At 53.7% G+C, this 26,693-nt stretch overlaps 1 protein-coding gene across 1 annotated transcript; it reads right to left on the bottom strand.

Annotated features, from left to right (window-relative positions):
* Positions 1-483: 483 nt before the first annotated feature.
* Positions 484-26,388, bottom strand: LOC138824294 (calpain-1 catalytic subunit). Its single transcript, XM_070018078.1, has 22 exons — positions 26,160-26,388; positions 25,364-25,631; positions 25,140-25,209; positions 24,709-24,827; positions 22,277-22,410; positions 21,989-22,157; positions 20,881-20,964; positions 20,513-20,598; positions 20,125-20,199; positions 18,326-18,486; positions 9,058-9,233; positions 8,182-8,193; positions 7,616-7,827; positions 7,458-7,497; positions 5,950-6,015; positions 5,812-5,869; positions 4,910-4,974; positions 4,293-4,361; positions 4,036-4,114; positions 3,235-3,351; positions 3,046-3,104; positions 484-1,232 (listed from the first exon to the last, which is right to left on the bottom strand). Exons 2-22 carry the CDS (start codon positions 25,628-25,630, stop codon positions 1,206-1,208), a joined length of 2,145 nt encoding a protein of 714 aa, XP_069874179.1. The 5' UTR covers position 25,631; positions 26,160-26,388; the 3' UTR covers positions 484-1,205.
* Positions 26,389-26,693: the final 305 nt, after the last annotated feature.

Below are 26,693 nucleotides of genomic sequence, written 5' to 3'. Positions count from 1 at the left end.
CCAGGCACGCCCCTCCTCTGGCTCTGCCAGGTGCCGCCTGTGCCCCGCATCTACTGTCTTGGCAGCTTTACTCCTCGTCCCAGTTCAGCCCACCCTTATCTCAGGTACGAACAGCCAAGATCACAGGGACTGGCGCCGTTTATATAAGGAGCAGGTGTGTGGGCCATAGGACACCCCACACCTCCAGAGGAGCTGAAGGGAGCTCTGTGTGTGTGGCGGGAGCTCCCCGGGGGGTCAGGTCGGTGCTGAGAAGGGGTTGGGTTTCAGCTGGCGCCGTCGCTGGCAGAGGAGTGGAGGAGGCAGAGGTTGGGCTCCAAGGCCTCCAGTTGGGTAGGCTGCCCGGAGCCCCCCTGAGTGGCTCTGTCCCTGCGCCCAGAGCCGGTGCTGCTCAAGTGGCCAGCCTCCAGCAGGTATGGACCCGAGGGCCACGAGCCTTCCATTGGTACAAGGCTTGGCTTAGGAGAATCACACTCCAGAGAGAGATGTGAGGCCTTTTTCCTTTATTATTATTTGGGACTCCTCTGCATGGAAACATGGGACCTCCTTCCCCCATCCCTAGTTCCTCTGGCCCCCCATAGCCAGTCCCTGAAGAGTCCCCTTTAAAATCACCTATATATATATATAAAAAAGGAGAAGAGGAGCGAACGCCTTAGCACCCTGGGGCTGGGCAGCTCCCGGGGGGGGGGGGGGCTGCAGAGCGGGAGGACCTTGGCTTCTGCACAGGAAGGCACAGGCGATCTCAGCCCTCCCCACCCAGAGGGGGGAAAGGGAGGCTCCCCCAGAACAGGGAGGGGGCTCACACATCTGGAGCAGAATGTGCAGAGCTAGTGGTTATAAAGTCTGCAGGTGAAGCCAGGAGAGGGTATGGGGGGGGGGAACCTATAGAGTGAGAAGGGGTGCATCAAGATGTTGGAGAGGGGGCTGCCAGCCCCCCTCCCCCAAGGAGGCCTGAAGCAGGAGTAAGCGGCCATCTGCCTTCCAGGTTTGGCCTGCCACGGGTCCGTCCTGAGCCCATGGCCGGAGAGGAAGTGAAGACCTCGGAGCTCGGCCCAGAGTACGTGAATATGGCAGCGCAGGGGACAGGAGGCTGGAGAAGGACACCTTCTTGCTCCAAGGAAGGCACTTGCAGCTGGTGAGGCCTGGCAGGTGTGGCTTGGCAGATGAAGAAAGGAGGGGCGCAGCAAAGTGGGGGGGCAAGTCCCGCCTCATGCAAACATGGTCAGCTGTAACCACTGCAGGGGGAAGAGAAACAGGTCAGCTGGAGACAGCAGAAATGGCCACTGCAGTCCCAGTCTCCTTCTCCACCCAGACCCCGGAGTCTAGAGTCTGACGCACAGCTCAAATGCCACCATTGATTCCCACAGGTTGAGGAACCCTGGCAGGTGGACTGCTGTCTTAACTTCTCTGAGCCAGGAGACCGAGCTCCTACAGAGCACTCCAAGGTCTGGCCTCCCTTGTCTCTCCCCAAACCCAGCCCACTTCCCCTCACTTGGCCCTCCAGGCCCCAGCCTCAGGCTCCTGGTCAGGAAAGGATGGAAGACTTGGGTCAAAGAGCCAGGAGTCAGTGGCTCCTGCCTGTAATCCCAGATGCTTAGGAGGTTGAGATCTGCGGATCATGGTTTGAAGCCAGCCTTGGCAGAAAAGTCTGTGAGACTCTTCTCTTCAATTAACCACCAAAAAAATGCATAGAAGAAAACCTGAATGAGAGCACAAGGTCCCCTGGTTCTCTCTCTCTCTCATACACACATACATGCACGTATGTGAACAAAAAGAAAAGAACAGAAGCCTGGCGCCAGTGGCTCATGCCTGTGATCCTAGCTACTCAGGAGGCTGAGATCTGAGGATCACATTCAAAGCCAGCTTGGGCAGAAAAGTCCATGAGACTCTTATCTCCAACAAACCACTAGAAAATCACTGTGGCTCAAGAGGTAGAGTGCTAGCCTTGAGCTGAAGAGCTGAGGGTTCAAGAGTTCAAGCCCCATGACCCACAAAAAAATAAAATAAATAAAGCTGGGCGCTGGTGGCTCCCATCTGTAATCCTAGCTACTTAGGAGGCTGAGATCTGAGGATCACAGTCAAAAGCCAGCCCAAGCAGGAAAAGTCCGTGAGACTCTTATCTCCAATAAACCACTTAGAAAACTGGAAGTGGCGCTGTGGCTCAAGTGGTAGAACACTCGCCTTGAGCGGAAGAGCTCAGGGACAGCGCCCAGGTCCAGAGTTCAAGCCCCACGACGACAAAAAAATAAAATAAAATAATAATAATAAAGAAAATAAAGAACAGGTTGAGCACCAGTAGCTCACACCTGTAATCCTAGCTACTCAAGAGGCTGAGATCTGAGGATCATGGTATGAAACCAGCCTGGGCAGGAAAGTCTGTGAGACTCTTATCTGGGAATGTGGCTTCATGGTAGAGTGTTTGCCTTGCATACATGGAGCCCTGGGTTCCATTCCTCAGTACCACTTACACAGAAAAAGCCAGAAGTGGTGCTGTGGCTCAAGTGGTAGAGTGCTAGCCCTGAGCAAAAGAAGCTCAGGGACAGTGTCCAGGCCCTGAGTTCAAGCCCAAGACTGGTAAAAAAAACAAAACAAAAACAAAAACAAAAAACAATGGATGTGGTGCTACGGCTCAAAGTGGTAGCGAGTTAGCCTTGACTGAAAAAGCTCAGGGACAGCGCCCAGACACTGAATTCAAGCCCTAGGACCAACACTAAGAAAGAGAGAGGGAGGGCTGGGAAGGTGGCTCAGTGGTAGAGCGCTTGCCTTGCATGCCTGAGGCCCTGGGTTCGATTCCCCAGCACCACATAAGCAAAAAGAAAAAAAGCCGGAAGTGGTGCTATGGCTCAAATGGTAGAGCGCTAGCCTTGAGCTGAAGAGCTGAGGGACAGCGCCCAGGCCCAGAGTTCAGGCCCCACAATTGGACCCAAAAAATAAAAATAAATAAAAAATTAAAAAATTAAAAAAAATTAAAAAAAAAAGAGAGAGGGGGAGGGGGAGGAAGGAAGGGAGGAAGGAGAGAGAGAGAGAAAGAGAAAGGGAAAGCCTCACCTTAAACAGGTCAAAGGTCACAACTCCATCCAGATCTGTGTCCAGCGATTTGAAAAACCCTGTGTGTTCAAGAAAAGATGACATGGGCTGAGAACTCAGTGTGACGTTCATGTATGGCCAGAACTGAACCCCAGCCATCCCCAGAGGTCTCCCCTTCGCCTGGAGGACCCTGGGTGGGCAGACACTCACGGAACATGGTCTCCAGCCGCACGAGGCAGCACACAAAGTTGTCGAAGTCAACGGCCAGGTCAGGCTCAGAGTAGCGGGTGATGATGAGCTCGTACAGCTTCTTGTTGAGCTTGAAGCCTGCATGGAAAAGCCAGCGAGTGTCAGGCAGGGGCAGAGGACAGGAGTACAGAAGGCCATGCAGGATACTAAGGGCATTCTCCAGAGAGAAGGGCATCAAGGCCTCCTGGGCAGGGCCAGGAGTGGCTGGGCAAGTGAGGGCCAGTCCTACAGCAAGTCTAACGGGTTTAGCCCAGGAATCAGAAGCTGGCAGCAGAGGGCCAAGGAGTCCAGGTGTTATGTGTGAAGCCTGGCTTGACACACCCCTGCTGTGTGGCCTGAGGTCACTCAGTGTTCTCTGAGCCTCAACCTTCCCTTATGTGCAGTAAGCGCTAATAAGACTCCATCTGCCTGACACTGGTGACTCATACCTGTTATCCCAGCTACTCAGGAGGCTGAAATCTGGGAATCATGGTTTGAAGCCAGCCCAGGCAGGAAAGTCCATGAGACTTTCATCTCCAGTTAACCAGCAAAAACCCAGAAGTGAAGCTGTGGCTCAAGTAGAGCATCAGCCTTGAGCAAAGAGGCCTAGGGATGTACTCAAGCCCTGAGTTCAAGTCCTAGGACCTGCACAACAAAACCAAACCTTAGCTTTGGAACTATGGAAAAAGGCCAGAGATGGCCTTTATACCAGCCAGTGGTCACTGCCCGGGCACAGGAGCAGGGCGCCATCTTCCCTCGAGCCTATCAGCCTCAGAGCCTCACCTGCGGACTCGATGGCCATGCGCATCTCGTAGGCACTCATGCTTCCCGACTTGTCCAGGTCGAACTTCCGGAAGATGGACTGGTGTGAGGAGCAGAGGGTGAGGGCCTGGCCAACTCAGCCAGAGGGGGACAGCCCAAAAGGGGGAACATTTGCTGGGAAAGGTGGGAAAGGGGTTACATGCAAAAAGGCAGAGCTAGGGGTGGTGATCTGGGGCCCACCACCTGGCAGGGGAGGGGCCTGCGGTGGCTCCACCCACCAGGTAATTCCGGATGCGGTTCCACAGGATGTTGAACTCGACCAGGCCCAGCTTCCCGTTGCCATCACGCTGGGTAGAGGAGGTTAAGAAGGCAACACCAGGGGCTAGGAAGGTGGCTCAGTGGTAGAGCGCTTGCCTCCCATGCATGAGGCCCTGGGTTGGACTCCTCAGCACCACATACACAGAAAAAGCTGGAAATGGCACTGTGGCTCAAGTGGTAGAGTGCTTGCCTTGAGCTGAAGAGCTGAGGGACAGTGCCCAGGCCGAGCTCAAGCCCCACAACTGACAGAAGAAAAAAGCAACACCACAGCTTAGAGGTGGCATGTAGAAGGGACGAATGGGAGGCAGGAGGCAGGGTGAGGGAGGCAGGGATAGGAGAGGCCAGAAACAATTCCAGCCTTAAGAGTCTGGCTCCACCTTCCACAAGACACAGGGCCTCAGTTTCCCCTCCTAATCAACCAAAAGATGTTTCATGCACTTGAGCTCCAGGTACATGCATTTGAACACAAGGCCCAGGTGCATTTATAACCCACCCCTGCTTTGTTCCCTAGGATCTTTCACCCGTGAAAGACGCCATTCCCAGCCCCGCCGGGAGACACCAGCAGAGGAAAGGATACGTCCATGAGGTTCACCATACTGCGGCATGACTCCAGGCTGAAGCCTTTAGTCCGCAGGTCTTTGTCTGTAAGAAAGAGTGGGTCTGGGACCTCAGCCCACTGGGCTTCGTGGCCCTGCCTTAGACTGGGAGCCCTGGCAGGGGGACAGTGGGGGAGGCCGAGCCCTGGCTAGGGGTGAAGTCCAGCAAAGCAGACTTTGCTTAGGAGCGCGCGCGTGTGTGTGTGTGTGTGTGTGTGTGGCATGTTCACTCAAGGTTGGCAATGCACCCCTTGGGTCACATCTCCACTAGCAGCTTTTTGCTGGTTAATTGGAAATAAGAATCTCCCAGATTTGTCTTCCCAAGCTGGCTTCAAATTGCAAACCTCAGATGATCTCAGCCTCCTGAGCAGCTAGGATTACAGGTGTGAGCCACTGGCCACCCATTGTCAGAAAACAAAGTATTTCAGTGGTCCAGACGGGGTCCTACCCAACCATGACCCAAAGCAGAGATGAAGGGAGGACCGAGCCAGAGTGCCAGGAATGAGGTGGGAAGAGGGCAGGCCTGGCTGGGTGACAGGCTGAGGGAATAGAAAGACCTGCGTCTGCAGAGCTGGGCAGGAGGGAAGTTCGGGGATGAAGGAAACAGGTGCATTAGGGTTGGGTTGGGTCGTGCAAGTTCCTCCCCACAGCCAAGGTCGGGGGTGAGGGGGCTGCCTTCAGCTGTGTACCTAAGGGGGTGGCCTGGCCAGGGGGTGCATCTTGGGAAAGAAGAGGAAACTTTTCCTTGGCACTAAGATGCTGGCAGCTGGCTCAGCCTGTAGGGCTGAGCTCTGAGCCATGGAAAATGCCTAGGTTGGAGGAAATGGGAGGGGGGAGGGGCGGCCGTAGCTGGGATACAGCACTGCCATTGGGGGACCCTCACGTTTGCTAATGATTCTGTTGAGGATGGTCTGCAGCTCCTTGACGCTGATCTCCAGGTCCTGGGGAGAAGATGGAGGATGGCACCTGCCCGGCTGCCCCCGGCCCCTGCCAGGCCCGCCCCTGCCAGGCCCCGGCCTACCTCCCCCGCCAGCTGCCGGAACAGGGCCTTGAAGTTCTCGTCAATCTCCTCTTCAGAGAGCACTTGCTGCACAGAGGAAGGGGCAGGTGAGGGGCACCGGGCCTTGTCCGTGGGGGCAAATCCATGGGCTACGTGCTCTTCACCTCTGAGCCTCACTCTTCTTTCTTTTTGTGCCTATACTGGGGCTTGAACTCAGGGACTCATTGCTTAGCTTTCTCCACTCAAGGCAGGTGCTCTACCCTTTGAGCCACAGCTCTACTTCGGGCTTTTTGGCGGTTAATTGGAGATACAGAGTCCTAGGGACTTTCCTACCCAGGCTAGCTTCGAACTACCAGCCTAGATCTCAGCCTCTTAAGTAGCTAGGATGACAGGCGGGAGCCACCGGCCCCCAGCTGGAGCCTCCCTGTTGTCACCTGTAAAGTGGAGATCCCCCTCCTATTGGGCAGAGGACAGGGGTGGGGTTTAGCTCGGTGATGGAGGGGGGAGGGCTTGGATCACTGGGGGGACCTTGGGAAAAGTCCTCAATCTCTCTGAACTTGTTTCCCACTGAGGGAGAGAGGGATGACAGGACTCTATGGTGGTTCCTGGGGAGGAACCCTGCTGCAGGGCCCAGCACAGAGCTGGCTCAGAGACGGCCCACCATCATCACCTTCATCACCACCATCACCACCATCACCATCATCACTACCATCACCATCACCATCATCACTACTATCACCATCACCACCATCATCACCATCATCACTACCATCACCATCACCATTACCACTACCATCACCATCACCATCATCACTACCATCACCATCACCACCATCATCACTACCATCACCATCATCACCATCATCACTACCATCACCATCACCAACCATCATCATCATCATCACCATCACTATCATCATCACCACCATCACCATCATCATCATCACCACCATCATCATCATCACCACCACCACCATCACCATCATCATCACCATCATCACTACCATCACCATCACCATTACCACTACCATCACCATCATCACCATCATCACTACCATCACCATCACCACCATCATAGCCATCATCACTACCATCACTACCATCACCATCACCACCATCATCACCATCATCACTACCATCACTACCATCACCATCACCACCATTATCACCATCATCACTACCATTACTATCATCATCACCAACCATCATCATCATCATCACCATCACTATCATCATCATCACCACCATCACCATCATCATCATCACCACCACCACCATCATCATCATCACCACCACCACCACCATCATCATCATCATCACCACCACCACCATCATCATCATCACCACCACCACCATCACCATCATCATCATCATCATCATCATCATCACGATCTCTGCAAGCTGTAAGGCCAGGCGACTTATTTCCATGGTGCTTATCAGGAAGGAAACTGCCCAGAGGATGGGACACCCAGGTCCCTGGGAGAGAGGGAGGAGGGAGGGAAGGAGAAAAGGGAGGGAAGACCACACACCTCATCAGGAAGGTTGGCCTGGATCTGGTCATCCAGCTCCCTGTAGAGTGGGAAGAAAGAGGCTGTTCAGGGGGAGCTGGAGACGGGGGTGGGGGGTGGGGGGGCTGCAGGGAGGAGATAGGAACGGGGGGAGGGGGAGGGTCTAGTCCATGACTCACTGGGTCCCGGCACTCTTCTCTGAGAAGAAGCGCAGCACGAAGTCGCCCTCCTTGTTGGGCTCGAAGGTGGAGGGCACCACCACGTACTCTCCGGGGGGCAGGCGGAAGCGGGTGCTGACCTCCCGCAGGTTGATGAACTGCTCGGAGCGCGCCCGGGAGGAGTTGGCCAGGAAGAAGTCTCGCTTCAAGTGCACGGCCGGCTGGCCCACCAGCTGGCAGGGGGAGACAGGCGGAGGGCTGCAGGGCCCACCCCCGGACAGCCGCCCCAGACCCGGGCCCCGATGCCAACTCCACGCTGAGGGGCTAGACAGTTCCGCTAGAACCCTCCTACTACCCGCTCCACCCGCTAGATCCACGTCAGAGGATGGGGGGACATGGCTCAAGGGGTACAGAGCCTGTCTATAGCAAGCACAAGGCCCTGAGTTCAAACCCCAGTCCTGCTAAGAGCACTTTTCAGGCAGTAAAACAAGTGGATGTCTCCGCGCCCTCCAGGGCTCCACCCCTCTGTTCTGTCGGCTGTGTTTGTTCAGGGCAGGTGAACCAGGTGAGCCAGGAACCACACCTACCTCCGGGGGAACCTGTGAGAGGGGAAAGGCGCAGATGTAGGCTCATCCAGCGGGGCGGGGCGGGGTGAATGCTGGGCCAAGGTTCGGAGTTCTTTCTGTTTCATGTAGGTCATGGGGCTTCCACTCAGGACCCGGGCACTGTCCTTGAGCTTTTGTGCCTAAAGCTAGCATTCCTACCACGTGATGTACAGCTCCCGCTTCCAGCTTTCAGTATTTAATTGAAGAGTCTCCAGAACTTTCTTGCCTGGGCTGGCTTTGAACTGTGATCCTCAGCTCTCAGCCTAGTAGCTAGGATTACCGGCATGAGCCACTGCTGAGCCTGGCCCTGACTCCTTAAGACTAGAGAAGGGGAGAAGCAGCCAGGAAGCAGAACCTTGGGCTAAGGATGCCCCAGACCTTCCCTTTCTACCCTTCTGCTGCCAGTGGGTTTGGATGCGGCCAAGGCAATGGCCTTCCTTGACCCCAGCTAGGGACCATTGATAAGTTTCTGTCCCCAGCAGGGCAGGACTCAGAGCTGTTTATTACCACACACTTCCTGGGTGGGGCTCCCTGCTCCCCACACTCACTTCTTTCTGAAGCTCCATTAAAATCTGGCCCAAGCCTGCCACCTAGACATCAGCCAAGCCAGCTTCTGCTTCCCCAGAGGCAAAGGTGAATTCTAGAACCTTCCTTTCCTGGGGCCAACCACTTTCTTTCTTCCTCCTGCCTCACAATGAATTTCAGGTCTCTGTCAGAGGCAGGAGGCGCTGAGGGAGCCTCCTGCTCAGGTGTGACCCTTGGGGGCACTCAGGATGCGCTGCTTGGGTGGAGGCCTTGGGCGCCCCCTGGTGGATGGTCGTGGAGGTCGTGGGCCTGGCCGCCATCCCCAGGGCTCACCTCGTACACAGCAAAGCCAATGGTCTCCATGTCCCGGCCATAGCGGCGCTCGCGACGGCGGTGCTTTTGCATGAGCGCCAGCACGAAGCTGCAGCCGGACTCGCGACTCCCATAGTCATCTTCGTCATCCACCTCATCCAGCCGGATCTTGAACTGGGGGTTCACCCAGAAGGTGGCTGCAGGAAAGAGAGGCGCGTATTAGAGGCTGGAAGAACAGTCTCATGTGTTCACTCACTTAGTCACTCATTTACTTAAAAAAAAACACTAAGTCATCTCGTGTGTGACAGGAAAACATCTGGGACAGACAGGTCCCGAACCTCCAGGGCCTGCATTCCAAAGCGAAAGGGGAAGTATACAGACAAGCCACTGGGCACTGCAGGAATCACATCTAATCTTAACTGCTCAGATCTGACCCTTGCAGTTTGAAGCCAGTCCAGGCAAAAAAGAGAGACTCTTATCTCCCACTCACCAGCAAAAAGCTGGAACTGAAGGTGTGGCTTGAGTGGTAGAACACCAGCCTTGAGGGAAAAAGTCAAGTGAGAAGTGTGGCCCCAAATCCTAGCCCCAGAACCAGCACACACACACACACAAAAGGAACAAAGTACTACACAGTTATGGCATGGCTAAACCTCAAAAATGTTACAGGAAAGAAAAGAAGCCAGTTACCATTGCATAATTCCATTTACATGAATTATCATGAATAGGCAAATTCAGAGTCAGGAAGTAGATTAGTGGCTTCCAGGGGCTGAGGGTGTGAGGATGAAGGGGTACATGGTGTTTTTTGGGGGGAGGGATATAATGAGATGTTCTCAGATGGATGTGGTGAGGGCTGCACAATTTTCTAATATAAAAATCACTGACCTGTACAATTTTATTTATTTATTTTTCCGGCTTTTTTTTTTTTTTTTTTTTTTTGCTTATGTGGTGCTGAGGAATCGAACCCAGGGCCTCATGCATGCAAGGCAAGCACTCTACCACTGAGCCACCTTCCCAGCCCTTTATTTATTTTTGTCAGTCGTGTGGCTTGAACTCTGGGCCTGGGCACTGTCCCTCAGGCCTGAAGCTCAAGGCTAGTGTTCTACCACTTGAGCCACAGCACCACTTCCAGTCTTCTCGTAGTTAATTGAAGAGTCTCACGGACATTCTTGCCTGTGCTGGCTTTGAACCATGATTTTCGGATCTCAGCTTCCTGAGCAGCTAGGATTACAGGTGTGAGCCACCATTGCCTTGCTACCTGTACAATTTTAATGGGTAAATCATGTGGCATACGAATTAAATCTTGAGAGCTGTCTAAAAACAAACAAAATTCTAGAGGTTGAGATCTGAGGATGATGGTTTGAAGCCAGCCCAGGAAGGAAAGTCCGTGGGAACCATTGCCAATTAACAAAAAAAAGCTGGAAGTGGCGCTGTGGCTCCAGTGCTAGAATGCTAGCCTTGAGCACAAAAGATCAGGGCAGAGCCCAGCTCAGAGTTCAAGCCCAGATCTGGGAAAAAAAAAAAAAAAAGATGATCAAGATCAAAAGTAATCTCTTGCCAGACACCAGTGGCTCACGCCTGTCATCCTAGCTACTCAGGAGGCTGAGGTCTGAGGATTGCTATTTGAAGCCGGCCTGGGCAGGAAAGTCTATGAGACTCTTATCTCTCACCATCAAAATGCCAGAGTGGAGATGTGGCTCAAGTATTAGAGAGCCAGCTTTGGAGTGAAAGAGGTCAGAGACAGCACTTAGGCCCTTAGTTCAAGCCCTAACATTGAAACAAAAAGAAAAGGGAGGGGGAGGAGGGGTGGAAGAGGGAGAAGAGGGGAAGGGAGAAGAACTAGGCTTAGAAAAGAAAGAGAAAGAAAAACGCATACAATTTTATAACCGTTAATGATAATCAGTATCAAAAGGTCATCTTCACATAAAGGAACAAGCGGGCTTGATGGCTGGACAGACAAGTTTACGAAACTTGCAAGCAAGGAACTGTTTTCACTGTGTGTAAACTCAATAAACAAAGAGAGAGCAGATGTTTCCAATTAAGTGTACAAGACAGTGCACCATACCGGTTTGATCAGTATGGAAAAGAATGTAACAGGCAAATCTTACTCATGAGCTTGGGTGTTAGATGTAGAAACAAAGGACTTTTTGTTGTTGTTGGTCATGGGGCTTGAACTCTGGGCCTGGGTGTTGTCCCTCAGCTCTTCAGCTCAAGGCGATTGCTCTACCACTTGAGCCACAGCGCCACTTCCAGTCTTCTGGAGGTTCATTGAAGATAAGAGTCTCAAAGACTTTCCTGCCTGGGCTGGCTTTGAACCGTGATCCTCGGATCTCAGCCTCCTGAGTAGCTAGGATGACAGGCGTGAGCCACGGGCTCCCGGCAGGACCTTTTTTTTTCTTTTTTTTCTGTTTCTGATGACTCTGTATGTTTTACCTTATATACAGTGTACTCACATGCACATCTGTGGGAGGTTGGGGGAGGCACAGAATCTGAGGAAAAAGCTGAAAAAGTTCAGCTTTGTAGCACAATGGACATTGATGAAAGTGAACTATGTAAGTGGTGGGTAGAGATGGGAGGGAGGGAATGGGAGAGAATGTGGCAACAGACGACACTATGAGAAAGGAAATGTACTTACTACCTGATGTACGTAAAGGTAACGGTATATCACCTCTAAAGCAACAATAAACAGAAAAAACTAAGTTAGGCTGGGTGCTAGTGGCTCACCTGGAATCCTAGCTATTCAGGAGGCTGAGATATGAGGATTGTGGTTTAAAGCCAGCCCAGGCAGGAAAGTCAATAAAACTCATATTTCCAATTGGTTTCCAAAAAGCAGGAGGTGAAGGTGTGGCCCACGTGGTAGCACACAAGCCTTAAGCAATAAAGGTCAGGGACAGCTCCCAGGCCCTGAGTTCAAGTCCCAGGAATGGCAGAAACAAACAAAAAGGTATGTAGGGCTGGAAGGTAGCTCAGTGGTTAGGTCCTTTCTGGGCATGCATAAACAAGGCCTTGTATTCTACAAAGACACAAACAAATCCATCCCAAAATTTTATGCCATGACTGTGTTATATTGTTTTCATCTCAGGAATATAGGTTGGCCCCATATTGGGAAAACAATAAATATAATCTACCACTTTAACAAATAAATAGCCAAAAAAGCTATTATCATCGTAATAAATGTGTTTAAAAGCATATCAATATAGACCAAATGTGGTAGCTCATTCCTATAATCTTAGCTAACTTGGGAAATAAAGATCAACAGGATCAAGGTTTAAGGCTAGCTAGGGCCAATAATTCATGAGACTCCATCTTAATTAATAACATGCTAGGTATGATTGTTTATACCTGCCATCCCAGCCACAAGTGAAGGATAAATAGGAGGATCATGATCCAGGCAGTAGGGACATAAATGACAGATCTGTGGCTTAAGTGGTAAATCACCTGCTTGGCAAGCACAAGGCCCTGAGTTCAAACCCCAGTACCACAAAAATCTAAAAGAAACAAAAACCTTGGAGAAAAAATGTATACAGTAGTGAAACTTGCAGTAAATCAGATGCAAGAGTCAAAGTTCTGAATGGCTTGTGGGGTTTGTTCTCAGTTCTAGAGAGCACATTAATAGGAACAGGAATCCAAGTCCAGAGAATTGGAAGAAGGGGTGGGAGGGGAAGGGGGAGGAGGAGGGGAAAGGGGAGGAGGAAGAAGAAGAAGGAGAAGAAGAAGAAGAAGAAGAAGAAGAAGAAGAAGAAGAAGAAGAAGAAGAGGAGGAGGAGGAGGAGGAGGAGGAGGAGGAGGAGGAGGAGGAGGAGGAGGAGGAGGAGGAGGAGGAGGAGGAGGAGGAGGAGGAGGAGGAGGAAGGGGGGAAAAAGGAAAAGAATCAACAAATCGGGCTGGGGAAGGTGGCTTAGTGGTAGAGTGCTTGCCTTGCATGCATGAGGCCCTGGGTTCCATTCCTCAAGCACCACATAAGCAGAAAAAGCCAGAAGTGGTGCTATGGCTCAAGTGGTAGAGCGCTAGTCTTGAGCTGAAGAGCTCGAGGGACAGTGTCAAGGGACAGTGCCCAGGACCAGAGTTCAAGCCCCACAACCCACGAAAAAACAAAAAGAAAACAACAATAACAACCCCCCCAAAAAAAAGAATCAACAAATCTGCCCTTATTTACAGATCCTATAGAATCAGTGAACTAAAAAGAATGTAAATAAATCAGTAAACCTAAGCATAGTGTAACAAATTTGCTGGATACAAAATTACATTGAGAAGATCAATTGCAGGTAGGCACAGGAGGCTGAGATCTGAGAATCACTTTCCAAGCCAACCCAGGGAGAAAAGTCTGTGAGACTCTTACCTCTAATAAACTACCAAAAAAGCCAGAAGTGGAGCTGTGGCTCAAGTGATAAGAGAACTGAGCAAAAAAGCTCAGAGACAATGTTTAGTCCCAGGATGGACACACACACACACACACACACACACACACACACACACACACACACACACACACACACACACACACACACACACACACACACACACACACACACACACACACACACACACACACACACACACACACACACACACACACACACACACACACGCCAATTGCTAGCTACAATAGTAACTAGTATGACTCTGAAGTATGCAGGGAGATACTGAAGGCTGCAGTACTTTTACTCTAAAAATCTGTAATCCAAGATGCAACAAAACCTGAGTGTGGGACATGGGAATGGGGCTTAGTGATACAGTGCTTGCCTAGAATGCATGAAGCCCTGGATTCTATTCCTCAGTACCACATACATAGAAAAAGCCGGAAATGGTCCTATGGCTCAAGTGATAGAGTGCTAGCCTTGAGCAAAAGCAGCTCAGAGACAGTGCTCAGGCCCTGAGTTCAAGCCTGACGATGGCAGAAAAAAGCAAACCTGAGTGTGTGTCCGAGTGTGTGTGTGCTCGTAATGGGGCTTGAACCCAGGGTCCTGGCACTGTCCTTTAGGTTTTTACCCAAGGCTAGCACTCTACTACTGAGACAGAGCTCCACTTCCATCTTTTTGCTAATTAACTGGAGATAAGTAATTCTCAGATTTTTCTGCTGGGCTAGCTTCAAACCACAATCCTCAGATCTCAGTCTCCCGAGTAGCTAGGAATTTAGGAGCCAATATCTGATTTTTTTTTCTTTTTTCTTTTTTGCCAGGCCTGGGGCTTGACCTCAGGGCCTGAGCACTGTCTAAGCTTTTGCTCAAGGCTAGCACTCTACCACTTGAGCCATAGCACCACTTCCAGCTTTTTCTGTTTATGTGGTACTGAAGAATCAAACTCAGGGCTTCATGCATGCTAGGCAAGCACTCTACCACTAAGCCACATTCCCAGCCCCAATATCTGAAACTTTTTAATGATGTCACAAATGGAAAATTTCACATGTGAGCACATATGACAGGTTCACTGAAAATACTGTAAAAAATTTCCTTTTGGCTATTTCTGTAAGTTTACACAAAACATAAGTGAGTTTCATGTTTAAACTCAGGTCCCATCCCCAAAAAAGATCTCATTTATGTGTGTGTGTGTGTGTGTGTGTGTGTGTGTGAAAATTTGAACTACTAGCTGCGTGCAGGTGGCTCACGCCTGTAATCCTAGCTACTCAGGAGGCTGAGATCTGAAGATCGTGGTTCAAAGCCAGAATGGGCAGGAAAGCCCATGAGACTCCAATTAACCACCAGAAAACCAGAAATGACACTGTGGCTCAAGTGGTACAATGCTTGCCTTGAGCTGAAGAGCTGAGGGACAGTGCCCAGGCCCAGAGTTCAGGCCCCAGAACTGACAAAAAAAAAAAAAAAGTTAATATACTATTAGAAGATATATGTAGGGCTGGGAAGGTAGCTCAGCGGTAGAGTGCTTGCCTTGCAAGCATGAGGCCCTGGGTTCGATTCCTCAGCACCACATAAACAGAAAAAGCCGGAAGTGGCGCTGTGGCTCCAGTGGTAGAGCGCTAACCTTGAGCTGAAGAGCTGAGGGACAGCGCCCAGGCCCAGAGTTCAGGCCCCGAGTTCAGGCCCCATGACTGGCAAAAAAAAAAAGAAGATATATGTATATATACATTTAAATTATATAATTTTTTTGCTGGTCCTGGGGCTTGAACTCAGGCCTAGTATTCTACCAGTTGAACCACAGCACCACTTCCAGTCTTTTCTGTGTATGTGGTACTGAGGAATTGAACCCAGGGCTTCATGCATGTTAGGCAAGCACTCTACTACTAAGCCATCTTCCCAGCCTGTTTGATTTTTGGGCTTTTGGTTTTGTTTTTTTTTTTTAATTGGACTTGATTCTAAACCAAGGACAAGAAAAGCTGGTTTTTGTTGTTGTTGTTGTTGTTTTGTTGTTTTTGTCAGTAGTGGGGCTTGAACTATGGGCCTGGGCGCTGTCCCTCAGCTCTTCAGTTTAAGGCAAGTGCTCTACCAATTGAGACACAGTGCCACTTCCAGTTTTCTGGCGGTTTATTGGAGATAAGAGTCTCACGGACTTTCGTGCCTGGGCTGGCTTTGAACTGAGATCCTCAGATCTCAGCCTGAGTAGCTAGGATTACAGCCATGTAAGATTTTTTTGTACTGATACTAGAACTTAAACTCGGGGTATCTTGCTTGATTCTTTTCCACCCACAGCCAGTTAGCTGTCTATCACTTAAGCCACCACACCAGTTCTGGCTTTTTGCTGGTTAATTGGAGATGATTCTCTCAGATTTGTCTGCCCAGGACGGATATGAACTTTGATCCTCACCATCTCAGCCTCCCCAGTAGTGAGGATTAATGTGTCACTGTCACAAGAGACCCAGAGGCAGAATGGCCGTCCACACCCACATGCAAATCCATAAGCAGCGTAGAGCAGAGCCGGTGCTGCGGGAGGAAGGCTGGCAGCTCAGTCTTGGTAGTCAGGGGACACAGGAACAGTGCTCACTGGACACTGGAGCAGAGCAGAGTGGGCTCTGTCCAGGTGCGAATGCTTTCCACACAGAGGGCAGAGCACAGGGCAGGGAGCTGCATGAGGGACACAGCAGCAGCGGATCTGGCCAAGTCAAAGCTGGCAGGAAGGAAACGGGCCATGCGGCAATTCCTGAGAACTCTGCTTTGAAGGGGATCAGGGGTGGAGAAGTGGGGTGAGAGAGGGTCACTTTAAGACAGGGTTTTTCCATTACAACACAGGAGTGAGAAGTGAAGGACAAGGGAACAAAATGCTGCAGCAGCAGAGAGACATTGCTAAGTGCTGCTGGCTCACGCCTGCAATCCTAGCTACTCAGGAGGCTGAGATCTGAGGATCATGGTTTGAAGTCAGGCCAGACAGACAAATACTAAAGACACTTATCTTCAATTACCAGCAAAAAGCCAGAGGTGGAGCTGTGGCAGAATGCTAGCCTTGAAAAGTTCAGGGGCAGCACCTAAGTCCTGAGTTCAAGCCCCAGTACCAGCACCAAAAACAAAGGGGAGAGTGAGACTCAGAACTGGTAGGAGTCCCCAATAAGGCCGGCACAGAGGCCGGCACAGGTGGACTGGAGACTCCCAGCGGATGGGGAGGTGGGCATCTGAGTCGTCTGTCATGTGGGTTGAAGTCTCTACTTCTTATGGAGTAACAGGGCTAGGAACCCATAGGGCAGTGACAGAGGAGACAGGCTCATTAGAGGTGTGTGGCTGCCAGGTTACAGGAAAAACATGGCCTCAGTTGTGTGATTTCTCTCCAACTGCATTCAACGGTTCTGAGCCAGCAGAGACTGGATTGTGGTGGTCATGCTGACTGACCGACCCAGGGAGAGGGAAGGGCCGGGAAACTGCGTTTATAGAGACAAGCTAAAAAACAAAGTACCTTAAGAGGGGAAGAAGGAGGAGGCACTAGGGGAGATGATGAAGAGCACCAGTGTGCTGAGGTTTAACAGATGGCAGGGCAGGTGCTGTGGCTCACACCTGTAATTCTACTCAGGACTGAGATCGGAGGATCATAACTCAAAGCCAGCTCAGGCAGGAAAGTCCATGAGACTCTTATCTTCAATTAACCACCAAAAAAGCCTGAAGGAATGCTGTGATTCAAGTCACAGAACACCAGCCTTGAGCAAAAGAAGTGAAGGGAACTGAGCCAGGCGCTAGTGGCTCATGCCTGTAATCCTAGCTACTAAAGAGGCTGAAATCTGAGGATTCTGCTTTGAAGCCAGCTGGGCCAAAAAGAAGTCCAGGCGATTCTTATCTCCAATTAACCACCAGAAAACTGGAAGGGGCACCTTGGCTCAAAGGGGTAGAGTGCTCCCTTTGAGCAAAACAGTTCAGGGACGGAGCCCAGGCCCTGTGTTTGAGCCATAGTCTGATTGGCATATATGAAAGCATGCATGCATGCATGCATGCATGCATGCATGCACACACACACACACACACACACACACACACACACACACACACACACACACACACACACACACAAACAGATGAGACAGTTCCAGGAGGCCGATGCCTGGATTGAGGGGAGCTGAAACAGCTGGAAGTAGAGGGCAGAGGAGAGGGCCAGAGGCTGGCAGGGGCAGATTCCACGATGAAGTGAGGAGGCCAGGTGCGCAGTGGTTGGGAGGCCACTGGATGGGGCGGGGCGGAACTAATTAGAGGGAAAGGTTGTTGTAGGGAATGGGGAGGCCAGCTGTGGACAGTGGCTCCTAGGCACTCAGAGGCCAGGGAAAGGGAAGAGAAGGACAGGGAGGAAGTGCGGCGACCAGAGGGAAGAGTTCAGGGAATGTGGAGTTACCAGGGGTTAGAAGACAGCAAGATCGCTCCCTGATTACCACCTGGGCTCAGGCCGCAGAATGACAGTTCAGCACTGACACGAACACTGCACATTTACTCCCCAAAGTGAATCTGAGACTTCAGCTATGAGCCAGGTGCTGGCGCTTTACACCTGTAATCCCAGTTAACTCTGGAGGCTGAGATTTGTGCATCTCAGTTGAAAGCCAGCCTGGGCAGATCAATCCTAGAGACAATTATTTCCAATTAAGCAGCCAAAATCAAACCAAAAAACAAAACAACAACAACAAAAAAACCTCAACAACTCCACAAGTAGAAATATGGCTCAAGTGATAGAACACCAGCCTAGAGCAAATAAGCCAAGCTGAGAGCTCAAGGCTCTGAGTTCAAGTCCCAGTACTGACACACACACAAAGTAAAGTCACCAGCCAGTGTAGTTCGCATCGCACAGGAGAGGAAGCAGCGAGGTGGCCAGGGTCCTGACCACCCCCCCCCTCTCCTCACGCCCCGGGTGTAGTCCTGAGCCCAGGGGCTCCGGTCACCTGGGTAGTTCCGGCAGCCACCTGCGGTGCTCCCCCGACGCCAGGTACCCTCATACAGCGTGGTGTTCCAGTTCCGGATCGTCCGGCTCTTGAGTGCGTCTGGCGTCAGGTTGCAGATCTCCAAGCGGGTGAACTCTCGCATGAAATCTCGGAAAGACATCCTGGGGGGGGGAAGGGGAGGGTCAAAGCACACAGCTGGACCCCGGTTCCCAGCCATGGAATGGGTCTGGGGCAGGCAGGAGAGAGGTAGAATAGCACTAAGAAGGGGCTGGGAAGGTGGCTCAGTGGTAGAGTGCTTGCCTAGCATGCATGAAGCCCTGGGTTCCATTCCTCAGTACCACATACACAGAAAAAGCCGGAAGTGGCGCTGTGGCTCAAGTGCTAGAGTGCTAGCCTTGAGCAAAAGAAGCTCAGGGACAGTGCCCAGGCCCTGAGTTCAAACCCCAGCACTGACCAAAAAAGAAAAAGAAAAAAAAGAAGGTCTAGGTCTGGTGATAGACATCTGTAATCCCAGCTATTTGGGATGCAGAGGCAGGAGGGTCATGAGTTCAAGTCCAGATCAATGAAAGCCATTATCAATAGAAAGTTGGTGAAGAGAGGCTCTTTTTTTGGGGGTGGAGGAAGGTGCTAGTTGGGCAAACTAGGGTGAAAAAGGAAGGATATTATTTAAACAGGTTATCAGCAAGTATGAACATAGAACAACAAAACTTCTTGAAATTGTATTCAGAAGAGGAGGAAGGAGGACAGGGAGGTGGGGAGTGGCTGGTTCGAAGAGATTATATACATGCGTGGGAAAGTCACAATGAAAGTCTCCAGCATATAGCCAGTGCATGCTAATAAACATCACTTTTTTTGGGGGGGGAGGGGTTCGGTCGTGGGCCTGAACTCTGGGTCTGGGCGCTGTTCCTCAGCTCTTCAGCTCAAGGCTAGCGCTCTACCACTTGAGCCCCAGCGCCACTTCCGGCTTTTTTCTTTCTGCTTATGTGGTGCTGAAGAATCGAACCCAGGGCCTCATGCATGCAAGGCAAGCACTCTACCACTGAGCCACCTTCCCAGCCCCATAAACATCACTTTTTAAAAACAAGTAAGTTAGTGAGATTAACTCTAAAATCAAAATTTAAAAACTGATCTCCAAAGCCAGACGCCACAGTGGGCTCACACTTATAATCCTAACTACTCAGGAGACTGAGATCTGAGGATCACAGTTCAAAGCCATCCTGGGCAGGAAAGTCTGTGAGACTCTTTTTTGCTTTTTTTTTTTTTTTTTTTTGGGGGGGGGGGTCCGGTCGTGGGGCCTGAACTCTGGGCCTGGGCGCTGTCCCTCAGCTCTTCAGCTCAAGGTTAGCGCTCTACCACTTGAGCCACAGCGCCACTTCCGGCTTTTTTCTTTTTTCTTATGTGGTGCTGAGGAATCGAACCGAGGGCCTTAAGCATGCAAGGCAAGCGCTCTACCACTGAGCCACCTTCCCAGCCTTGTGAGACTCTTATCTCCAATGAACCACTAAAAAAGCCTGAAATGGAGCTGTGGCTCAGGTGGTAGAGCATTAGCCTTGAACAAAAAACTTTGGGAATATTACTCAGACCCTGGGTTCAAGCCCCAAGACAAGACAAGGAGGGAGGGAGGGAAGGAGGGAGAGAAAAAGGGAAGAAGGGAAGGAGGGAGGGAGGAAGAGACTGAAGGCTTGAATGGACCAGTCCCTAGGTTCAAACCCCAGTACAACAGGAAGAAGCAACAGGAAGAAAGGAGAAGGAGGAGGAAGAGGAGGAGGAGGAGCCACATGGAGGAAAGGGCTGCTCACCAGAACTCCCCATCTTCCATCTTGATCCTCAGTCGTTCCCGTTCATAGGGGTCCACGTTATTCCACTCTGAGGAGCTGTGGGAGCAGGGCACTGCCAGGGCTGGACGGCACTGAGCTGCCTGGGACCCATCCACCCTGCCTCGACTTCCCCCAGCCCAGATCAGGAGGCTCCTTCAAGCCCACTCCCAGATCCCAGACCTAGGCTTTCCCTGTCCAGGTGAGATACCGGAGGGACCCACAGGCTGCTACAGACCCCCACAACCTGTGCTCCACCAGGGTGGTGCCCCCCAAACCTAGTATGCTCCCCTGGTTCATCCTGAGTCCTCCCAGGTGCACCGACGGGCTCCTCAGCCCCCCCACCCCAGACAGTGCCCAGCGCGTCCCTCACCCATCACTCCAGGCTCCCGTCCACTCCACCTCGCCCCAGGGGTTCCGTATCCGCATCAGGCTCACCATCTGGCCCTGGTAGTTCACCTGTCCCCAAAGCACCCAACCACGCTAGCTTCTGACATGCGTGCTGTCAGAAGCTTCCCCGCCAGCGCAACCCTGGGAGGCAGCTGTGCTCTGGAACACCAGTCAATCAGGGTTAGCGTGGATGGATAAGCATCAGGATGGGTGTCCCCGGGGACAGATAAGGTGTGGGGACCCGGTCACAGACACCTCCCATAGCCCTGTGGGATGCCAGCGAGGCCAGGCCAGGCCAGGAGGTAGGAACCGCCCCCCCGGGAGCGGAGCAGGCCCCACCCAGGGCAGTACCTGTTTGGCCCCAGTCACTGAATACGCATGGCCCTTCACCAGCTTCTTAAATGTGACGGCTTCCATGTCCAGGACACTGGAGATCTGCAGACACACATGTGCACTGTGGTGGGGGAGGACTGGGGAAGGGGGGAGGGGGCTGGGCTCCTCACTCTGCCTGAAGGAAAGGCCTGGAAAAGCCCTTCTCCCATCCCCCACCCCCTGCTCATCCAGCAGCTGTTGGAAATGACAGACAAGACCTAATCCCATGTCTCCATTCCCACTTGTGGACACAATCCTGCAAGTGGGGCTACCAATGCTATCACTGGTGGGGGGGGGAAGCCCAGACACCCCACCAACACTACTACTAGTGAGGAGGGTGCATATATATGCACGCACACACCTACAGCTACGCACTTCCCCAGGGTCAGCGCGGACCAATAGGGAAGGGGGAAGGAGGGAGGGCAAGGGCCAAGGATCTCAGTGGTTTGGGGGTGCCTATGGAGGCCTGGAGATGGTAGAAACAGAGGGACAGACAAGGGTGGGCCTGGAATATGGAGAAGGAGCTAGGAGAGGGCGAGAGAAAGCAGGATGGATAAGGGAGGCAGGGGAAGGAGAGGAGAAGGGAGCTCAGTGGATGGTCAGGAACCTAAGGCCAGGATCAAGCTGAGGCCTGAGGTGTGGGGAAAGGAGGAGGAAAGAAGGGGAACAGCTGGGCGCAGGTGCCTCACGCCTGTAATCCTAGCTATTCAGCAGGCTGAGATCTGAGGATCGCAGTTCAAAGTCAGCCCGGGCAGGAAAGTTCATGAGACTCTAATCTCCAATAAACCACTGGAAAACTGGAAGTGGTGCTGTGGCTCAAGTGGTAGAGCGCTTGTCTTGAGCTGAAGAGCTCAGGGACAGTGGCCCAGGCCCAGAGTTTAAGCCCCACGACTGACTCCCCCCAAATAAAAATAATAATAAGGGGAATAGGAATGTCACTGGGCATGGAAGGCAATGGGACAATGGGTGGAAGAGAAGGACAAGGCTGGAGACACATCCACATCCAAAGATGGTGCTGAGATGAAGGGTGAGGGCGAGGTTTGGGAACCCAGGAACACTGGGGCAGGGCCAGGGTGCGAACACTCACGTCGATGGAGCACCCCAAGAGGGAGCCTCGCTCGAGCGCCTTGAGGATGATCTGGTAGAGGTCGCTGGGTGCCTTCCGCAGCTCGTACCACTCGGTGACCCCGCCTGTGAAGTCCTCAAAGCCCTCCGAGGTGCTGCCGCCCGACAGGGCCTCGTAGCTGCCGTTCACCCTGTGGGCAGCTCCGGGTCAGGGCTGTGGCATCAAGCAGGACTGGGTAAGAGAGCCAGGGGCCCCTGCCCTCAGTAGGGAGGGGAGGGGAGGGGGAGCTGTCCCCCAGGCCCTACTCACTTGGCGTAGGCCTTCTCAAGCAGGGCACTCCAGAACTCGTTGCCTTGGGCAGAGTGCACGAACACCAGCTTCCCATCCTTGGTGGGCAGCAGGTCATCCACGACCACGTCGACCCACTCCCCGAATTGCCACAGCTGCGGGAGAGGGGTGCGGTGACCACTCAGCCCTGTATCATTCTAGATCACTTATACTCAAGGTAGACATCACACAGTCAGCCCTCGGTATCCGCAGGCTCTGAGCTCCTGCTTCTGACCCCTAAAGGGGTTCAAACATTTGAAAAGAAAATGGCATCTGTACTCAATGTGCATTAAGTATGATAGAGCCAACTAGTGATGCATTAAAGTGTACTGCATCTGGGCACTGGTAGCTCAAAACTATCAACCTAGCTGCTCAGGAGGCTGAGATCAAGGTTGGAAGCCACCCTGGACAGGAAAGTCTGGGAGACTTGGGTTTTTTTTGTCCGTCATGGGGCTTGAACTCTGGGCCTGGGCGCTGTCCCTCAGCTCTTCAGCTCAAGGCTAGCACTCTACCACTTGAACCACAGCACCACTTCCAGTTTTCTGGTGGTGTACTGGAGATAAGAGTGTTGATGTCTTTTCTGCCCAGGCTGGCTTTGAACTGTGATCCTCAGATCTCAGCCTGCTGAGTAGCTAGGATTACAGGTATGAGCCACTGGTGCCGGGCTGTGAGACTCTTATCTCCAACTGATCAGCAAAAAGCCAAAAGTGGAGGAGCTGTGGCTCAAGTAGTAGCCTTAGGTGAAAAAGCTAAGCAAAAGCAGTAGGCTCTGCCTTCAAGCCCTAGTACTGGCACAAAAATAATAAACAATAAACTAAAGTATACAGGATAAGGAGGATGTGAGTAGGTTATATGATAATACTAGGATATTTTTCTTTTTTTCTTTTCTTTTTTTTTTTTTGTCGGTCCTGGGGCTTGAACTCTGGGCCTGGGCGCTGTCCCTCAGCTCTTCAGCTCAAGGCCAGCGCTCTACCACTTGAGCTACAGCGCCACTTCCGGTTTTCTGGTGGTTTATTGGAGATAGGAGTCTCACAGTCTTTCCTGCCCGGGCTGGCTTTGAATCGCGATCCTCAGATCTCAGCCTCCTGAGTAGCTAGGATTACAGGCATGAGCCACCAGCGCCCGGCTTAGGATATTTTTCTATTGGGCATCAGTGTGTGTTGGTAGCTGCATAGGCCTGGTGGATATCCCTAACCCTTCAGATACAGAGAGGGGAGACTGCGTGATACACAGCCCTGGGCCGGTTTTCCCCCGAGCCTCAGTTTCCCTACCCATTAAAGGAAGCAGCGCTTTCCTCATGGAAAGTCAAACAAGGTCACAGACGGAAAGCCAACCTTGAGCTCACCAGGGAAACAGACCTAATTGCCTCCATCAGTAAGAAGATGGAAAGCCCCGGGGCCTGGGCTCACCCCCAAACCAACCCCCCTGGATGTGGGGGGTCAGTGGGAGTTACTAAATGTGGAACGAAAATGTGGCAACCCCACCCCTAGATGGGCGGGTCCGATTCTGGCAATTGCGGGATTTGTTTCAGCCAGGCCGGGGGCAGGTTTCCCAGGGGGTGGGGAAGTAGGAGGGGGTTCAGGCCCCAAGCTTCTCCGTTCCAAGTATTGTCTCAGACAATGGGGAATGAAGGAGGGCCCAAGGAGCTCCAGTCGCCAATCAGAGGCCGGAGAGGATTGGATTGGAGGAATGAGAGAAGAGGGCGGGGAGAGGAGCAGCGTAGCCCCGCCCCTGCGGACCAAAGCGGGGTAGCTGGGGGCTCCGCCCCGGGGCTGGGCAGCGCGGTTACAGTCAGGTCAGTTCCCCCGCGTGGGGTGGGGGAGCATGAAGGAGATCCCTGTGGGCGTGCCGGGGACTCCCACGGCGGGAGAGCCTCCACCGAAGCTGCTGCGCTGCGTCTCTCTCAACACCAGCTCATCGAGAATGCATTAGTGTGACCAAAAAATGGGCTGTCACCAAAGTCAAGAAACGCTGGCTCAGACAGAACCTGGAGTCTCTGTGTCCGAGGTTGCCAAAGGCAGCAGTTGGAATGGGAGGGAGGGGGGCAAATGGAAAGAATAAGCTACAGGTTTGCCCCCAGCCTCCCCTTTCCCTGCAGAACACTGCTTTCCCCAATGGGGAAACTGAGGCCTCGGTAGAAAGGGGATTTGGCCTTCAGAATAACACAGACGTTTGGGGGTTTTTTACTCTTTCAAGCTCCTTCTCCTAGATGAGGTTACCATCCAGGAAAACAGCCAGCTGAAAGACCTGCCTAGCCATTCACACATGACAGCCCAGAGGTGGCACTGAGGTCAAATACCTGGGGATGGGGGGGGTAGGGCTGTCCCCACAGGGTGTGGCCTTTGGCCACTGTAACTTCAGAGTTCTGCTCCCCCTCTTCCCCAGGGGCGGGGGGGGGGGTGCAGGCCCTTCACCTGGAAATGGAAGATGCCCGCGTAGCCATCTTGGAAGCTCTGGCCGTGGGGGACCACTCGGTGCAGGAGGGTGTCGTTCAGCGTGAGGGAGGCGATGGCGGCCAGGAGCCAGCAGTCCCCTGAGACAGGAGGGGCCCGGGTCAGGACTGCTCTATGGATCTGGCCAGGGCTCAGGGAAGGAGGCCTTGTTCAGGCGAGTCATCTTGCTGGGGAGAACCCGGGTCTCCCTGGGGTGGGGTACCCCCTTCCCCAGCTCCCCTCCGCTGGCAGAAAAGACCCAGGAATCTGGGCAAACCAGCACCAGCGCTGATGGCCGAAGCCTGCCTAGGCTTGCAGAAGGGAGGGGTTGGGGCAGTGCCCAAGAAACGGAGAATGGGGAACTACTGTGGAACATACACCCAGAGCCCCGCGGGGAGGGGAGGGGGTCCTACCCAGCGCGCCCTGGCAGATGTCCGTGCGAGTGGCTCCATCCACTATAAACTGGGGGTTTGACAGCAGCTCCTACAAGACCCAGAGACCTTCCCTAGCCCAGTCCTTTCTAGAAATGGGCGCCTAGCCACCCCAGACCCCACTTGGCCACCAAGGGACTGGGATCCCATCATTGAGGGTCAGCTGAGGCCCGCCTCTGGGGCAGGGGAGGGGGTGCCCCGCTCACCATGGGACGCTTCCACTTGATGCCATAGGTCTTGGAGGAGTTAGGACCCAGTTCCTTGAAGCCCAGGCTCTGGGGCACTGGGGGGAAGGCCTCATCTCGGAACAGAGCCCCGCTCTGCAGACATCTTGCTCGCAGCTGCTCATAATCCTGGCCCAGGTACTTGATGGCGTTCTCATGGCGGCCCAGGCCCAGCTCCTTGGCCCGCTGCTTCTGCACTTGGGCAGACACCCCTGTGCAGTACACGGGCGTGATGATCTCCTCGGCCATCCTGGGGGACAGGCGAGCGTGCTGGGAGCCGGGGCCTTCCCGGGACTCGCAGCCAGCAGGTCCCTGGGACGCGGTCCCTGCCCACTGCCAGGGTCCGGGCCGGGGGGTCGATCCCAGGGCAGGGGGAGAGGGGGCGGGCGGGGCTCTGCCCAAACACAGGACGCTGGGCAGATGTGCGGGGGGACCCCAAGGAAGGTCTCTTTCGTCCCGTTCGCCTGCCTGTGACCCCACCCCCAAACTAGCCAAGCCCCTAGCTCGGGCTAGGACTCGGGCAGGCAGGGCCCGGCCGGGCCCGGCGGGGAGACCGGCGCTGGGCTCCGGCCTCGTGTCGGGGGAGGGGCGGGGGGACCGTGGTGAGTGGCCGGCGGCGGCCAGCGCAGGTGCGGGTGGGCGCCCCGGGCTCTGCGGGCTCCCGACCCGCGCACGCGAGGGACCCCGAGGAAGGGGGCAGATGCCCCTCGGTCCGGGAGGCTGGGCAGTGGTGGGGTCGGAGCCTCACGGGCCCCCTCACCCCCAAAAAAGTCCTTACCTAGGGGAGGGGACGGGCGGGGGGAGCTGCGGTCCCCGAGGCCGGCTTCCCGGGTGGCTGCTCCGGGCAGGGCCCAAGCAGGAAGAGGGCTCCGGCCGCCCCGCCCCGCCCGCGCCCTGCGCCCCTCCTCCCGCCGCCTCCCCGCTTCCCCGCCGGCCTTATCGCGGGCGCCGTCTTGGACTGTCTCTGACTCGCGGTGTCTCCCCGTCCCTCCCTCCGCGGGCGTGGGGCCAGCAACGCGCGGGGTCCCCGGGGAGGGGCGGGCGCGCGCCGGGGCGGCGAGGGCTCGGCCGGGACACGGGCGCCGCGGGGCGGGGCGGGGCGGGGCGCGGGGCCGGGGGCCGGCCAGGGCCGGGGCGGGGGCGGGGGCGGGGGCCGGGGCGGCGAGGGCTCGGCCGGGACACGGGCGCCGCGGGGCGGGGCGCGGGGCCGGGGCGGGGGCCGGGGGAGGCCAGGGCTGGGACGGGGGCCGGCCAGGGGGTATTTTTAACCGGGGAGGGGGGCAGCTCGAGTTGCAGGGCGGGCGGCCGCACC

This window comes from Dipodomys merriami, unplaced genomic scaffold (genome assembly GCF_024711535.1).
Source record: "Dipodomys merriami isolate MVZ:Mamm:240054 unplaced genomic scaffold, mDipMer1.0.p SCAF_128, whole genome shotgun sequence".
NCBI lineage: Eukaryota > Metazoa > Chordata > Mammalia > Rodentia > Heteromyidae > Dipodomys > Dipodomys merriami.
The sequence above is the reverse complement of the archived record's forward strand: the minus strand, read 5'-3'. Positions and strand labels throughout refer to the sequence as shown.